Source organism: Ursus maritimus, unplaced genomic scaffold (genome assembly GCF_017311325.1).
Source record: "Ursus maritimus isolate PB19 unplaced genomic scaffold, ASM1731132v1 scaffold_3, whole genome shotgun sequence".
In the NCBI taxonomy this organism is placed as follows: domain Eukaryota; kingdom Metazoa; phylum Chordata; class Mammalia; order Carnivora; family Ursidae; genus Ursus; species Ursus maritimus.
Window position 1 is genome coordinate 66,369,487 of NW_024425563.1, and position 17,276 is coordinate 66,386,762.

General features: G+C 40.8%; 1 protein-coding gene across 1 annotated transcript in view; it reads left to right on the top strand.

Moving 5' to 3' along the window:
* The window catches only part of SLC25A13 (solute carrier family 25 member 13), a 176,289-nt gene that overhangs the window by 19,376 nt on the left and 139,637 nt on the right, over positions 1 to 17,276 (top strand). The window contains exons 2-3 of the mRNA XM_040644255.1: positions 4,456 to 4,509; positions 13,485 to 13,627. Coding sequence (XP_040500189.1) covers positions 4,456 to 4,509; positions 13,485 to 13,627 — 197 coding nt within the window. The remainder of the gene's footprint in view (positions 1 to 4,455; positions 4,510 to 13,484; positions 13,628 to 17,276) is intronic.

Here is a 17,276-nt window from a genome sequence, read left to right on the forward strand (position 1 = left end):
CGTCTGTTTTCAAGAAGTGGCATTGGTTGGGGCTAAGATAGCAGAGGGCATGAGTTAGGAAAACGTCTGTGGTTAGTGGTTTGCTGAATGTTTTTGAAGATCCGTGAGTTCCTTTACCCTCCCTCCTCCTCATTTTTTCCTTCTCAAGTTATGAGCCAGGTTACTCATCACTTGGACTTTTTATTAAAGAGTAAGCATGGTAGAATATAAACACCTTTCCATAAATAATACAAGTAATAGATTTCGTTTATCCAGTGCTTTAACCATGTGTCCTTTTTGGTGCTAAGCGCTTGATGTTATTATCTCCTATCACCCTTTCAACCATCCAGGATTTCTCATTTTGCAGGTGAGGAAAGTGAGACTGAGAGGTCAGGGGTCTAGCTCAACGTCACGAAGTTAGTCAGTTCAGATGTCACACTTGATCCCCAGTCACAGGTGGCCTGACACTAAAGCCATGTTTTTTTTTTTTTTTTTTTAAGATTTTAAAAAATTACTGTGTTTAGGGTGAAAGTGGTAGAGGGACAGAGGGAGAGGGAGAGACAGAATCCCAAGCAGACTCCATGCCCAGTGCAGAGCCCTATGCAGGGCTCGGCAGGGCTCAATTCCAGGACCCTGAAATCATAACCTGAGCCAAAACCAAGAGTCAGATGACGTGTAACCAACTGAGCCACCCAGGCGCCCCTAAAGCCATGTTCTTGATCACAGCACTGGATTGAGACTACAAACTGGCGGTGGTAGGAGAAAATGGGAGATTCTTGATTTCTAGGCATGTATTATATTAGTGGTTAACGTAAGTTATGATCAGTTTGAAGCTGCCTACGATGCGGCTCAGTGGAAAAACCAACAGAGTAGGAGATGGAAGATCTGGAGTTGATGTCAGCTCAAACAACACTTAGAAATGTAAGCACAAATTGGTGCCAGATCTGACTTCTGGGGAAATAATTGACCCTCTTTGAGTCTTGGTTTCTCCTTCTGTAAAGTGGGTGCAATACTATGCTCTCTGCTGGCTTCAGGTTTTGCTGTGAAGATCCAGTGAAGTAATAGTCATGCACTGAAAATATAAAATGTTCTATACATATTAGGTGACATGACTTAGATTTGTTGGGTCACTACACTACATGGATTTTTTAAAGATTAATTTATAGAATTCAGTACTTCAGCTAATATTTATTGAATGCCTGTATGTGCCAGACATTATACCAGATGTTGGTGGTACACTGGTGAATAACTCCTGCTTTTTAAACAAAATTTTTAATAAATTTATACACCCTTCATCCATTTCTCCCACCCCACTCCCCTGCCTCTGGCAACCACCAATCTGTTCTCTGTATCTATTTTTTTTTCTGTATCTGTTTTTATATAACTATGTAGATTCCAGAGAGATCATACAGTACTTGTCTTTCTCTGATTTATTTCACTTAGCATATGCCCTTGAGGTCCATCCATGTTGTTGCAAGTGGGAAGATTTCATTCTTTCTTATGCTTGAATAATATTCCAGTTTATATTTATTTGTATCTGTCTGTCTCACAGTTTCTTTGTCCATTCATCCAGCAGTGGACACTTTAGGTTGTTGCTATGTCTTGGCTGTTGTAAATAATGCTGCAGTGAACATGAGGGTGCAGATATATTTTTTCAAGTTAGTGTTTTCATTTTCTTCAGATAAATACCCCTAAGTAGAATAGTTCTATTTTTAATTTTTTAAGGAACCTCCATACTGTTTTCCATAATGGCTGCACCAATTGACATTCTCACCAGCAGTGTACAGAATTTCCTTTTTCTCTACATTCTTGCCAATACTTGTTACTTTGTCTTTTTTCCCCCTTTGTCTTTTTGATAATAGCCAGTCTAACAGGTGTAGGGAAACATCTCATTGTGGTTTTGATTTGTATTTTCCTGATGATGAGTGATACTGAGCATCTTTTCATGTACCTGTTGGCCATCTTTGTATCTTCTTTGGAGAAGCTGCACTTGATTATGGTATGTGATCCTTTTACTATATTGAATTTGGTTTGCTAGTATTTGTTGAGGATTTTTGCACATATATTCATCAGGGATATTAGCCTATATATATATTTTTTTTTTCTTGTGGCATCCTTGTCTGGTTTGGTATCAGGCTAATGCTGGACTCATGAGTTTGGAAGAGTTTCTTCCTCTTCTATATTTTGCAAGAGTTGTGGAAGGATTGGTATTAATTTTTGTTTGAATGTTTGGTAGATTTCCATAGTGAAGCTCTCTGGTCCTAGACTTGTTTTTTGGGAGGTTTTAAATTGCTGATTCAATCTCCTTACTGGTATCTGGTGTCTTCAGATTTTTCTATTTCGTTATGATTCAGTCTTGGTAGGTTGTGTGTTTCTAGGAATTTATTCATTTCTTCTAGGTTGTCCCATTTGTTAGTACAGTTGTTCACAGTGGTCTCTTACCTTTCATATTTCTGTGGTACCAGTTGTTGATGTCTCCTCTTTCATTTCCAATTTTATTTGTGCCATCTATCTTTTTTACTTGGTGAGTCTTTCTAATGGTTTGTCAATTTTCGTCATTTTTTCAAAGAACCATCTCTTAGTTACATTGATGTTTCCTGTTGTGTTTTTAGTCGCTATTTCATTGATCTCTGCTCTGATCTTTGTTATTTTCTCCCTATATGGATTGTGTTCTCCTGTGCCTTAGATCCTGGCAGAGGTACAGAGTGAAAGCTTTGTTTCTTAGGGAGGCGTAGTCCTGGTGGGGAACACTGATGTGCATTTGGGGATTAGTAATGGAAGAATGCTGTGGGAATTTAGGGCAGGGGAAGTTCACTCTAAAATAGCATTGCCCAGGGAAGGCTTTATGAAGTGCATGGCATAGTGAATTAATTAGATTTTAAAGGATGTGGTATTCAGATGGAGCAAGAATAGTTCACTTTGTGGAAACTTACCTTTGCTTTTAAAAGGAAACCCAACTAAGTACCTAGGGTCACCATAAGCCTTCTAAAAAATGTTACTTATGTATTGTCGTGAGATATGGAACTTGGAGGGAATTTCTTTGCTCTTAAGAGGGTGGAAGCGTCTTTATGCTGTCTCATCTTCTCCAATAGTGTTTGGGCTATTCAAATACCTTTCTCCTAATACAAACCCGAAAGAAAGGATTCTTCTTCTGAAACCGATAGGTCGGCGCTATCATCAGTCTTAGATTGGTTAGCATTCTATCTTTTCCTCCTTAATTGAACAGCAAAGAACACTAACTAATTTAGAATTTTAAAAAGATTACCAAATCTTATGGACAAAAAAATGCATTGGTGGTTACAAGTACTCAGCTGAAATTAAAGGAGTTATCAGTCTTGCTTTGGGAAACAAGGTGACCAACCAACTCGTTTCAGAAAAACTACCTCTCCCATTCCAGTGATTAGTTAATAAAATTATTCCTGACAGTGGCAGGCCAAGAAGCTCAGGCAGTTACATTTTAGAGACAGAGAACCCATTGTCCACAGATCTCAGAAGAGCCTTTGCAAACACACAGAAGGGATTTAGAACAATTTGCATAAATCTCCCTGTGGATAGCGACATGGCTCCGGTATTAGGGTGGTTCCAGGAACCCCTCCTTGGCTGTATCATGGGGTGACGCTGTGCTTGGTGAGAATTCAGTCTCATGACGGTTTTTGCCAGCAGGATTGGGTGATGGGACACTGAATAAGCCCACTGTTTGGTTCCACATAAGGACTCTTTTGTGTTGGCCTGGGGTAGCCATATTCAAGTTTGTCTTGCTTTTTCTCCACTGATGTTTTTGGACTTTGTGGGCTGGGGAATTAAGCACAACACCTATTCTGAGCTAATCTGTCAAATTTTGTTCTCAAAAGGTAACCATAGCCCCTTGTATTTCTAGAGTGTGGAGCATAATAGTCATACCTTTGGAGACTTCTGACTTCTTAAATTAAAAGTCGGGGCGAGGAGGAGACCTTGCTTGGCATGGCCAGATAGCTAGGCATTCATGCCTGTTCCTGGCAGGACTGGGGGAAGTAATACCCTTGTTTGTTAATATGATTTGCCTTGTTCACCAATTTCTTTAGCAACTATGTTCTCTTGCATAGTTAACAAGTCGTACGTTAATATCTAATATTCCCCTATGGAAGGGTATGGATCACTCTGGTGTGGAGTTTTAAAATGCCAGGTGGTTACAGATCTGTTTCAAGTTTTCTTTTTTCTACTTACTTTTTGAAAAAAAAGAAGAAAAAAGGTATACATTAAATACCACATACTAAGAGCTTTACTGGTTTCTTGCACAGACTATTACCATTCTAGAAGCCACATAAGGAGTCTAATTTAAAATCCAGGGAGCAGTTCATGCACTGGGGAAATTTGGTGCTTTTAAGTGCAAAAATGAAATCCACTAATTTCTAACCTGGAGTTTATTTTCTTTCAGTCTGCTAGCTTGATTTCTCAGCTTTGTTCTAATAATATAAACATTTTTATGTTTATTTATAGGTGGTTTTAACCAAGAGAGCAGATCCAGCTGAGCTTAGAACAATATTTTTGAAGGTCAGTATAAAGGAATTTATTTTGTTTCTTGTTTGATTTGTGTTCTCGAACTTTTAAAGATTATTTTCAAACCGCTCTTTATTTCATTGTTTTATATAGATATATATATAAAAGGTATCTTTACTTAAGACTTATGGAAGAGATCCATTACAATTATATCTGTTTTTTTGGGATGTATCAGAAACTTGCAGGTGATTGTTTGTGAGGGCAGTATGGTTTACATTTTAGTTCTCTCACTTTCTTTTCTCTCACTTGGTGTTAGATACTGGAAAGGAGTTGCTGGGGGATTTAGTTTCACAACTCATTGACCTTTCCAGGATTCACCTGTGCAGTTTGATGATCATGCTTTTTCTCACAAGAAGTGGAACGCTCTTTGTAAACATTTCAGTTAGTCCTTCATCCATCCAGAGAGGACTGTCCTTGCCTTTTATTGGTAGAAGCCCATTGTTGTTATCATCATCATCATCATCATCATCATCATCATCATCATTTTATTGCAACTGTGGATTGTGGTGGAGGCCTCAGTATGAGTAATAGTACATATCAGTTCACACAGATACCATATATTTCCTTAGTTTCTTATATTTCACTACTTTGTGACATTGGGTAGTGAATGAATGATACTCTAATAAAAGTCTACCTCAGGTCCCAAACACAGAATCACGTAATGTTATTTACCTGGATTAAAGTACTCGAAAAAGGAAAGGGCACTTTTGTAAAGATCATTTAAAAAGTATATATGTGGGCCTTTTGTAAATGTGATGGAAAAGCAGCTGTGCTGTATGTAAAGGGGACCAAGACTTCAATGAGACATTGACAATCTGCTGTGTACCAAATACATGGCCCAGAAAGTTACTAATTCTGTGAGCATCACTTTCCTCATGAAAATGTGGTACTATTAAAAAAATACTGAGAAATCAGAGAATGAATACTGACAGGATTATCTGATACCAAGGAATTGTTATTGATTGATTTTTTAGTCTGGATGATGGTATTCTGATTATAGGAGCTATAAAGAGTCTTTTTCTCTTAGACATCCACACTGAAGTGTTTACAGATAAGACTATGATGTCTGAGATTTGCTTTTAAATAATCCAGTTTTGGTTGGGGGGGGGCAATACGTGGTCGGCGTGATGATAATTTTTGAAATTGATAAATGGAACATTGAGTTTCTTATCCTGTTCTCTCTATATCTTCATAAGTTACAAAAATGTGTAAAGATTGAGTGAAAACACTTGGGTGAAAGGGCCCAGCACCTGATATGCATTAGATAACTGATTCAGTAAGTGCTTGAAATTAAATAATTCAAACACGAGAGACAGAGGCTTCAAAAGGAAATGGTTAAAAATGTGAGCAGGTTTGGGGTGAGGAAAAGGGATAATTTGTAAGGAGATTTGGATTATGTGTAAGAAAGCAGAATTCTTTATAAATTTGGTTTTAGCCTGAAAGGACGATGGTGGAAAACGATTCTAGATCGTGAAAGTCCAGGAAACAGAAATGCTTTGTTTTGCACCTGGACTGGTGTCTGTTGCTCTGCATTTGGGGCCCACCGTGATTGGATGGGGTGTGTATGAGGGAACCGTAGACATTTTTAGTGTGTGTATTTAAGACCTATGGTATAAAACTCTTACAGTATAATTCTAGGAGACTACTTGCAGTGGGTTGCCAGAGACCCTAGCGAAATGGATAAAAGCTCATTAACCTGAGCTGGCAAAGTCATAATCATTCTTTGAACTCAGGACCTCTCTGTTACTTCTGTTTTCTAAACCAGCGATAGTCTGACAGGAAATGGAAACAACTCTGAGTGTCTCAGTAGATGGTGCATCTTGGATCGCTCCTGGTCTTTTGGCATGATCCAGTGGAAAGGCTCCATCCGGGTAAAAGCTGTGTCCACCTTTTGAGGCCACGTGGCAGCTGGTTAGGTTAAGATCCTACTTTGGAACAACCTGTCTTTTCCAGCTGCTGCCTATCTATAGGAGGCAAGTGTCTCCTGGAGACAAATCGGATTGGTCAGGTAAACCCAAGGAGGGTAGGAATTCCCTGCAGAGTTCTGGAGAGCCAGCTGTGAGGTTCTGTGGAGGTGAGCCTGAAGGCTGGGGTGGAATCCTTGGGAGCACATAGGGAAGTGCCGTCTTCTCTTGGGGTGGCTAAGACTTTTGAGTGGCTAAGGCTTTTGAGTGAGAGTGTGACTTAGAGTCCAAGGGGATGATGGGGCCAGAAAGCAGGGGACCGTCCATGAAGAAAGCCGTGATCAGCAGTTTCTGGAAGGGATTGTGGGTCTGGCAGAGGTTTGGGTGATCTCATCAGGCCTGGGCAGTGTAGTACCAACACAAATCCATCCTGGCTCAGCATGTGGGGGATCTCTTGTTTACCATCTGCCACAGATAGGGGTGAGGCCCATGGGGGCTCTGCCAGCCACGGCTCCACTGTGGCCGGGCTGTAAGTTACGTATGGATCCGCAGTAAGCTCTCTGTAAACCTGACTACTTTGCTGATTTTCTATGACTTTTTCTTCCTGATAAATATCCCAGCCTTCTGTGACACTAGGTAGAGGATTCTTCTGTAGCTTGGGGTGGGGCGGTGGGGGGAGGTGGACCTTTGGGCCAGATGTGCTGATAGCAGGGGAGTTGGCAACTGTGGAGGTCAGAGAGAGCCAGTGGAACTGGCAAAGAGAAGGGAAGAGGGGTCCTGGAGGACTGAGGTGGTCTCAGTTCTGCCTTCTTTCATCCTTGAGAAGAGTTAAAATCTGCTTTCTTCTTTTTTTGGGAGGGAGTTGCTTACTGTATGTAAAGTACAGTATTAAGTGTTGGGGATATAAAGATGCATAAATCATGGCTCCTGCCATTTACTGTCTCACTGTGTGTAAGTGTAAAAAAAAAAAAAACCATGATATGGTTGATAAACATTATATGGCATTAATTAGTAGGAAGGTGATGTGGGGCTAATTATATCTTGCTAGCAAGGGTCATTGCAGTTACAGAGAGGTGGTGATGTTGGAGCTGGGCTTGACAGTGAGTAGGTGCTTATCAGCTGGAGAAGGTAGAGGAGGGCTGTGGGACAGAGGAAGACTGCTCTGGGCAGAGGCAGCAGCAGGTGTGGAACAGTGGGCTGTGAGTGCCAGGCGGGGGTGACCTGGAGCACAGGCTCTTGGGCAGTGCATAGCCTTCCTGGCCTGAGGCACTGGAGTTTATAGTGTATCCTCTTCTGGTGATAAGAGGCGGGTAACATTTTGTCTGGGTGTGGAAGTTGAAGGCCAGGTGTGGTCAGTTTTGTTTCTCACATGAGTGTTGACATGCGTTTTTTCATGCATGTTAATTTGAGCGGGTGTACTGAGTGCTCACGGTTTGACTGAAACACCATGAAACTTTGCGGTGAGTGGAATGTACAAAAGAGGTATAAGCAGTGACCATGTCTTCAAGGAGTTCAGGTTTTCTGTGGGAGACCAGATTTACAGGCACACAGCAGGTGAACAAGAATCTAGGTTTGCCTCCTGCCAGTGTGGTGAAAGCAAATGCCACAGGAAAAGGGGAGGAGGGGGTGGTCCCTGAGGGGGAGTGGTCAGAGAAGGCTCCTTGGAGAGGGGCCTGGGAGAGTCCCGGGGTGAGTGGGAACTGGAGAGTCAGGGAGGAGGGCAGCTGGGGAGCTCCCGGGGAGAGGGCCACATTCGAGGGAAGGCCGGGAGATGGGTTTGGGAGCACACAGCGTCTCCAGGTTGAAGGATTCTTGCTCCTTCAAGTGTTCATTTAAATTCAGCTCTGTGCCAGGGAGTCTGCCAAGCCTTACAGGGTGTGGGTGACAAAATTAGAAAGGTACTGGGAGTTTGGCACTATGCTGAATAGGAAACCATTGGGGGTTTTCTGGGTCATCCAGTGACACTGGCAGGATGGGTTTGAGATTTGGTTGGTGCAGCAGGGCCATAAGTTAGGCAGCCTTGGTAATCCTGGTGCGTGGCCCTACAGACTTCACTAGGGTTGTGGCAGCAGGGGAAATGGAGAATGGGCAAGGTTTAGACATTTTGAAGGACTGCTTGATGGAAATGATCTTAAACAATGGATGAGAGGGTTCAGGGGATAAATTCGGCCCCTGGATAGATAGCCTGGGTCAGGGAGGTGCCAGTTATAAGAAGAGGGAAACTGAGAAGGAAACTGTTAGCTCAGGGGAGAGCAAAGGGGGCGATGTGTACTGTTTACATGTGGAAGTAGCTGAGTGCCTGTAGTGTAAGCTGTGGGAGATGGGAAGGCTGGGTAAAGGGGCTAGACAAGGGGAATAGGCCCTATGACAGTTTGTAATGATGATACGTAGTGAATTGCACTTGGATTTCTTGTAATTATTCTTTGTCAACAAAACATATGTGTATTTAGAATTTTTGTGAACAAAATTGGAAAAACAGGTAATTTCTTTTTTGAAAACTTTTTTAAAATGAGAAAATGGTTCATATTCATTGGCAAAAATTTAAAAAGCAGAAGTATGTAAAGAAAAGTAACTTGTGATTCTGCTGTATAGATAAAATCCATATCTATATCTATATATAAATAGGTATTTTATATACCTATCTCTCTGTTTCTGTATCTCCATGTATGTATATAAAGCCCTTTTTTCCTTAACAGGAGAAAAAATACTATTTTATCGAGTTTTTCCCTTCACCTAATATGTTAAGAAAATTTTTTCCTATAATTGAATATATTTCTACAGTGTTTTTATTGTTGCGTGCTATTCCTGTATATGGCTGTTTTTACCATAATTTATCTAGCCACTTCCTATTATTGGATGCTTAGTTGTCTTTTCTGTTTTGCTAGTCTAACAGCACTGTAATGAATACTCTTGAACCTGAATTTCTGCATATAGCCTGCATGTTTAATCATATTAAAACTTACAGAAAATTTTAAGGGGGAGAGAGGCTTCAGGTCACTTATAAAATCTAGTCCCAAAGAAGGATTAAGTACCATTTTAAAGATGTGGGAGCTGTGTGGTCCACTCCCTTGACAGGGACCCCTCCGTTCACTGCTGCAAGGGCAGCAGGGCACCTTTGTCAGTACGTTCTTACTATGATCTGTCTCTGCCCATCAATTGAAGGAACAATCTTTAACATTTTTGCTATAATCACACGGCAGACCACCCAGCCTTGGTAATGAGCTGGTTTTGCAAACTGAAGAAAACTGTGTTTTCTGTGTTCAGATTAATATGCTCTTACATTTACAAAATTATTTCATTATCACCTCTAAAAGCTGGGGCAGAAAATATCTCGATTTTTTAAAATGTAAGCTATTGATACATAAATGAAGTGCACAGATCGTAAATGTACAGCTCCATTAATGTTCACAAAGTGAGCACAGACCTCTGTAACCAGCACCCCAGAAGCCATCTGATGCCCCTTCCAGTCAGTACGCACCCCTCCTAAGGGTAACCAGTTGTCTGGTTTTCAGCTTTATAGCAATGGAATCATAACACTATGTTTTCTTGTGTCTCATTTCTTTCACTCTTGTTTTGTTATTAAGTTGTTAAGATTCATCCCCGTTGTTGTGTGTGGTTGGTGTTAGTTTATTTTCATTGCTGTGTTATATTCCAGAGTGTGATTGTACCACAGTACTTCCTTTATACGTCCTACTGTTGGTTAACATTTGAGTTATTTTCCATGTTTTTGCTATTGAAGATAATGCTGCTGTGGACATTAAAATGCTAAAGGGTGTTTTTCAGTTAAAAAAATACATACATGCACACACATATGTTTCTCTACACACGTTTGTGTTAGAGACCTACTTACGGTTGAAATTGCTGTGTCTGTGGTTCTGTGCATGTTCAGTTAGAGGAGATGCTGCCAAGTAGTGTTCTAAAGTGGTTTAACAGTTTACTCTCATAACACCAGTGTATGAGAATTGCATTTGCTCCACGTTTTTGTGAATACTTGTTATTTCTTTTTAATTGTCCTGTGTATGGGTTCGAGGTATGGCATTGTAATTTTGTTTTGCACTTTCACTGGAATTTTTTTTAGGGGACAGCAGCTTGACAATGATTCTAAAGGCTACTTGGGGGAAAAATCAAAGACTGATCATGGCCCAGGAAACTCCCAAGAGGGAAGTAGTACAATGATTTTAAACTTTCCCGCATTTGACAGGTACTTACTGAAAGCATTTCACTCTCTGCCTGCCACCAGTCCAGGACCTTGAGGATGCTGCAGTGAGAACCACAGGAAAGAATCCCGTCCTGACAGAGCTTTCTGTCTAGTTGTAGCAATTAAGATGCATGCAGTCTTGCAAGAGTACACAGGTCAGTTGGCAAGGATTCCTGCTGCAGGGAGGACAAGAACTGTCAGAGCATCCTGGCATCCCTCCGTGGAATTTGGGGGCAGCCCCAGAGGGGAGCCTCTACCTTAGGAAGCCATTCGTTGCCAGCTGATCACAACTGGTGTTGAAGGTGGACTTACTTGCCAAGCTGTTTCCTGCTGATCCTATGATAATTAGTGTGTGATGCACATGGCATCCTAAAGAGAGGGGAAGGGAGAATGATTTCATTTGTGCTCCTGGGACAACCAAGAGATTAAGTGGGAAAAACTAAAGTTGGAGGATCCTTACCTCAAACCACATAAAAAAATAAAGTTCCAATGTATTGAAACTTAAAAGATAAACCTACTTAAAAGCTAAGAGAAAATGTGGGTGAATATTAGTCTTGAGATGAGGAAGGCCTAGCTTCTAGACTTAGAAGTAAGTAATGGAATAAATTGCAAAGGAGGGGAAAAAAATCTACAGACTCCATTATCTACAAGTATCAAACTGGATAAATATTTGCAACAAATCCAACAAAGGGGGAAGAGGGCATGTTCACACACTGCTGGTGGGAGTGTAAATTGGTACAATCTTTTCTGGAGAGCAGTATGATAATAGATATGAAGAGCCTTCAAGTTCCTCTCTTTTGACTCAACAATTTCTCTTCCAGGAGCCTATCCATTGAAGATTGCCAGGAATTTCAACAGTTGTTATATACAAGGCTGGTTACCTTAGCTTTATTTAAAAATATCCCAAACTGGAAAATAACCTAATGTTGACTGGTGGGAGAAGAGTTAAATTGTGTTTTTAACTAAATTAATTACTCACTGCTGTAAGCAAACATAGGTATGATTCTCAGTCATAGGATCGCTGTAATTAGCAGTGACATCTCCTTTGTACTTCCTGTCTTGTTTTGCCTCAAGAAAATCAAAATATAATTCTTCTATGTTTCCAAAAAACCAGTTCAATGCTAGGTGAAGAATACTGGGATTCTTGGACCATTTTTGAGCTTTTCTTTTGTACCATGCTAAAAAATGTTAAACGAGAATGGATCGTACAGAACGTTTATAAAGTGCTTATTGTGTGTAGCACATTGTGCTACGTATGTTACATGCTTATTCGTTTATTTCTAGCCTCGACCTTAAGCAGCAGGTAATGTTGTTATCCCCATTTTACAGAGGAAGAGCTTTACTTACATGAGGTCATACAGGTGGTGAGAGGCAGAAGCAGAGCTCAGCGCAGCCCAGGCCTGAGGGACTCCAGAGCTTGGTTCTGAGTAGCTAAGCAAGAGTTTGTCCTGCCTTGGAATTAAAATGTAGAAGTAGCAAGTGACTTCTGGAAACAATTGTAATGGCACTTGACTCTGCGGCTGCAGAGGGAGCGGAGGAGCTATTGTTGCATTTCCCTTCCCTGTGCGCCCCACCCCCGCTGGCCTCCGGTGTGGTCCCTATCATCCGTCTCGCCTTGTTCTTCGCGTAGCTCATGGAATTCACCTCCCCACCCCAAATCACTATTCTGTCCCCTCTCCTGCGCCATCAGGATACCGTATGATCCCGTGTTGTTTCTCAGCATGTGCCATGGGCCCTGGGACTCTGCGGGACAGGAATGAGCAGCTTCCCGCTTACAGGCGCTGGGATCTATCACTGAGGGCAAGAGGAATGCTGTGAAAAAGCATCGAGTGCACCTAATTCTCATTGACCATTTCTGCTCTAGAATGGAGAGGGGACACTAACCAGAGCAGCCTTTCATATCTTCTTCCATAAAGTCCCACAAGAAGCCGTACAGTTAATAGTTCGCTTTCTAGCTTACCCTGTTTCTCCTCCTTTCTTGAATTATTGATGCCCTTGAAACAGGAATGGGGGTAAAATAATTAGGTTGTTCCCATTCATGATTTTATAATTCTTTTTTTTTTTTTTAAGATTTTATTTATTTATTTGACAGAGATAGAGACAGCCAGCGAGAGAGGGAACACAAGTAGGGGGAGCGGGAGAGGAAGAAGCAGGCTCATAGCGGAGGAGCCTGATGTGGGGCTCGATCCCATAACGCCGGGATCACGCCCTGAGCCGAAGGCAGACGCTTAACCGCTGTGCCACCCAGGCGCCCCTAATTCTTTTTTTTTTTTAAGCTGTATGTCCTTGCTAAAAACAAAATGTAATTTGTCTTTCCAAACTTCTGTAAACTAGGGTTTCTCAGTGTCAGTACTGTTGACATTTGGGGCTGGCTCACTCTGTTGAGGGGGTCGTCCTGACCTCTCCCAACTAGATGCTAGTAGCATCCCTCTCCCTCAGTTTATGACAGTCAGAGTTGTCATCAGACATTGTCAGATGTCCTCTGTGGGGAAAAATAAAACAAACGGAGGAAGTGCAGAGCTAGAGAAACCTCGCCTCCCCTTCCCCCATCCCCAAAAGGCAGGTAACATATAGAGAAGCTGGGCCTCCTAGATTATACTTGGCTGTTAGCGGACGTTGGTGTTTATAAGCTGTCCAGTCAGGCCAAGCTGCCTCCAGTTGAGAACCACTCATATAAACATAAAACTTGGCAGACTTAACATGTTTTTGTTTTTTCTATGAGGTGTTGGGAAATAACTGTGCTTGAGAAGAGTGTATTATCATATATGATGTTTTATCCTTCGAATATTTTCAGCTTTTTCACATATTGATCTCATGATTATATACTTTTGAGGGTAAAATATCTTTTCTCTTTTTCTTCTAAACAGTATGCAAGCATTGAAAAAAATGGTGAATTTTTCATGTCTCCCAATGACTTCGTCACTCGATATTTGAACATTTTTGGAGAAAGCCAGCCTAATCCAAAGACTGTGGAGCTTTTAAGTGGTGTAGTGGATCAGACCAAAGATGGGTATGTTTGTTTTTAATTATCTCATTTAATTTTTTTGTTTGAAATAGCTTTCTGTTACTTTGAAGGTTAGTAAGTCACTGAATACCTTCCCATCTCTCAAGAGCATTTTCTCTACCTATTACAATTAATTCATTATTTTGGGAATAATACCTTTAACATTTCCTTCTTATCACAGTTGGGGTTTTATGTGTTTGTGTGTTTTTTTTTAAGGTTTTATTTATTTAGAGAGAGAGAAAGAGCACGCTTGAGTAGGGGGAAGGGGTAGAGGGAGAGAGAGAATTTCAAGCAGACTCTCTGCTGAGTGCAGGGGCTCAGTCTCACAACCCTGAGATCATGACCTGGGCCAAAATCAGGAGTTGGACACTAACTGACTGAGTCATGCAGGTGCCCCCTGCGTGCATTTTTTGACAGTAAAGAACTGCTTGTAGTTGCAGAGACTTACTATAGTTGATGAGTGGTGTGAGATGTACTAGAGTGTTTGTACATATATTGGTATTTTTCAAGGGAACTGTAAAAATTGTGAGTAAATGTAAAATATAGCTCTACAAACATAACTTTTCTATGATCTTTTCCTCTGTTCAAATAACTGGAAATCTTCCATATGATTAAATAGTATGAATCTAACAGAATAATGTGATGATTCCAAAGCGCTAAGAAAGGCGTTCTACCCAAGCTGGAAGAGACAGATACTTTGCAAAATGCCTTTGGATCTCCCCCCCCTACTGGTGTTGTCACATTTTTAAAAAATGAGCTTTTCCTAAGCGGTTTAAGATTGCAGTTGGCTTTTACCATTAAGTGTGAAATTTTGGGCCCCAAACTCTTGCTAATACAAATACCAGTCTCCTAATAGCCAAGTACAATGTCCAAGAACTGGCCTTCTCTATATTAACTGTAGTAGACCCAGCCTCCTACCCTTGCTACATGTCAGCACCCCATTCCATAGATTGCAGTTACCTGCTGTTCCAGAGTGGTGTGCTCTAGCTTGTCACCTGTCTAATTTTTCCCACATGCACCAGTTGAGATACAACTATAGTAAAATTTGTTGATGTATTGCAAATGCTTTCAGTTTTTACCAGCACTTCCCTTTTCTTATTTATGCAACTGTGGTCCCATCTTGCATGGAAGTAATCGCCTCTAAAATGAAGGTCTTGCAGATAGGAGGGAGAGGGACGGATATTGGCAGTGATACTTACGATAATATCCCGGAGAGTTGCTGGATTGTGCCTTCTCTGTTTATTTCAGTAGAGGTTATTTGGGTTACTTCTATTTTCTACCTCCACCCCAACACAGCATTCTTTGCTTGTTGGGAAGGTGTGTGTAATGTGTGAGCAGGCTGTCCTTCCCTCTCTTCCCAGGGCCTCTCTGGGGTGGTGTGTGGAGAGGCTGACGTGTATTTCACACTAGTCCATTGAAGCAAAAGCTAGATAGAACATAGATTTATTCCAAAAGACGTATGTTTTGGGTGAGTGCTCCTTGCTTTAGGCAAGTAAGATGTTCCAGGCTCAGCGTGGGTATTTCCTGCCTCTAACCTGGAAATCACTCTTTTCTTCAAGAAGTCCTGGTTCTTTTAGGTTGGGAATGGTGCTTAAAAACAGAGAGCTGGGCACTGGTTATTGTTACTAGGTTGTTACTACTTCTCTGGCTTCTCAGTGGAAAGAGCAGAGAGATATACTTAAAAAAATCAGAACTTCATAGTGACATTTCCTGTTTAAATTTAACGCAACAGGATTTTTTTCTTATATTTGATCTCTTTCTTCCAGTGAACATTTTGGTTCCTTATTAAATTAATATATTTATGGGTATTAACTTATATTATTGTAATACATTCTAATGTGCTTTTTTCCCCCATTAAAATACATGCTTTTCCTGTTTATTTTTACAGATACTCTCCAAAAATAATAGCCTTTGATTCATTAGATACAGTAATGTAACATACGTTGTACATACATAATGTAACGTACATATTTTTTCAAAAGCTTATAACAAATCTGAAATGCGGGCTCTGCTTTCCTGGTGGGGCAGATGAGCTGGCTGGGCCTGCCGGTGATCAAGCTGTTTGCCACCAACCCTGGCTGGCTCCAGAGACCGTGTGGCCTTCCCACTGGTTCAGACTTGCCTTTTCTCTCATAATCTTGTCATCCAATTTAACTTGACATTTTCTTTCAGATTTTGTATTATCTTAAATGTCAGTGTTTCACTGTGACAGAGAAAATCTTAGATGGTCTCAATCTGTTGCCCTATGACTTTTTTTCCTTCAGTTGCAAAAACCTCAGTTTCAGAAGGGAAAATAACCACCTGTAGTCTTTTCATCTCGACACGATTATTTCGAATTTTTTCAGTGTCTCCTGTGGTTTGTTAACCTGCATCAACATTTTCCATAATCTGAATGTATTTTAACTGCAGTTGTTTTATAGTCTTTTAGACTGTGTCTACCAATTCCCGTATTTCCATATGCAGTTCATATTAACAGTGATTAATAGCTTCATCATTTTCTATGAAATTCTGTACCATACTTTATGAAATCATGCCCTTATAGAGTTAATTCAGTTTTCCTTTTGTTTCTAGTTTTCCTTTTGTTTAATTAATTCCCTTGAAAGAACTTAGAGGCATTCCTCGATGCAAGGGTAGAAATATTTTAAGTCTCACCATATGTATTGTTTCCAAAAGCATGGAGTAAGTTGAAGAACTTGTCCAAACTGTTTAGGCTTTCGGAGCTAGTAGCACAGGGTTGGTGTTTGAGCTGAGACCTGCCTAAGACCCAAGCCTGTTCAGATGTTCATGTGCCTTTTTCCGTAGGCCTAACTCTGACACGCAGCTCCTCCGTATTCACTTCACAAATAGGTGTAACCGTAGTACATCTGTTCTCAGTGTAAAACTGCGAATGCCTTCATTTCCCCTTCCTTTCCTTTTCTTTGGAAGCATAGCATTTGTCAAGTTTACAAGTCACAAATCATCTTCCCAAGTCAACTACTGCTCCTTGAAAAAAATTACACGATGGAGCCACATGTTGGCCCCCGGAAGCACAACATGTAGAGCAAACAAAGGGAAAGCACTGGTGTGGGCTCCATTTGTCTGTCCAGGCCCTTTTTGGGTGAAATCCCATCGCTTGGCTGGCCAGAGGGATAAGTGCATAAGCTTATTAAAATTTGAAAACCTGTTTGTAGATTGCTAACTTTAGGATTCAAGTATAGTGACAGTGGTGCTGACCCAAATGTCAGGGTGAATTGGAATAGTTATTTTTAGGTAGATATTGGTCCACCAGCTGTAGTTTCTTGAGTATATAGACCAGGGCCTGCATATTTTTAGATCTCCAGTGTCTAGTCCAGTATCTGCCTCTATTTTGCAGCAATCTGTTGACCAAACTTAGGTAAATCTACTGAGAAGTACTTATTCCCCCCCCCTTAAGTTATGAGAGCCCAGGTATATTGAGGAATGGAAGTTCTAGTTCAATTTGTAGGTTACTCACTGTAGTAGCCTAATAACGCCTACCTGAAGATAACCGAGACATAATCCCTAGAATTTGGAAATGCAACCTTATTAGGAAAAAGTATCTTTGTAGATGTGATTAAATCAAGGATCTCAAAATGAAGAGATTACCCTGGCTTATCCATACCTTAAATGCTGTAAGTGTCCTTATGAGAAGTAGAGA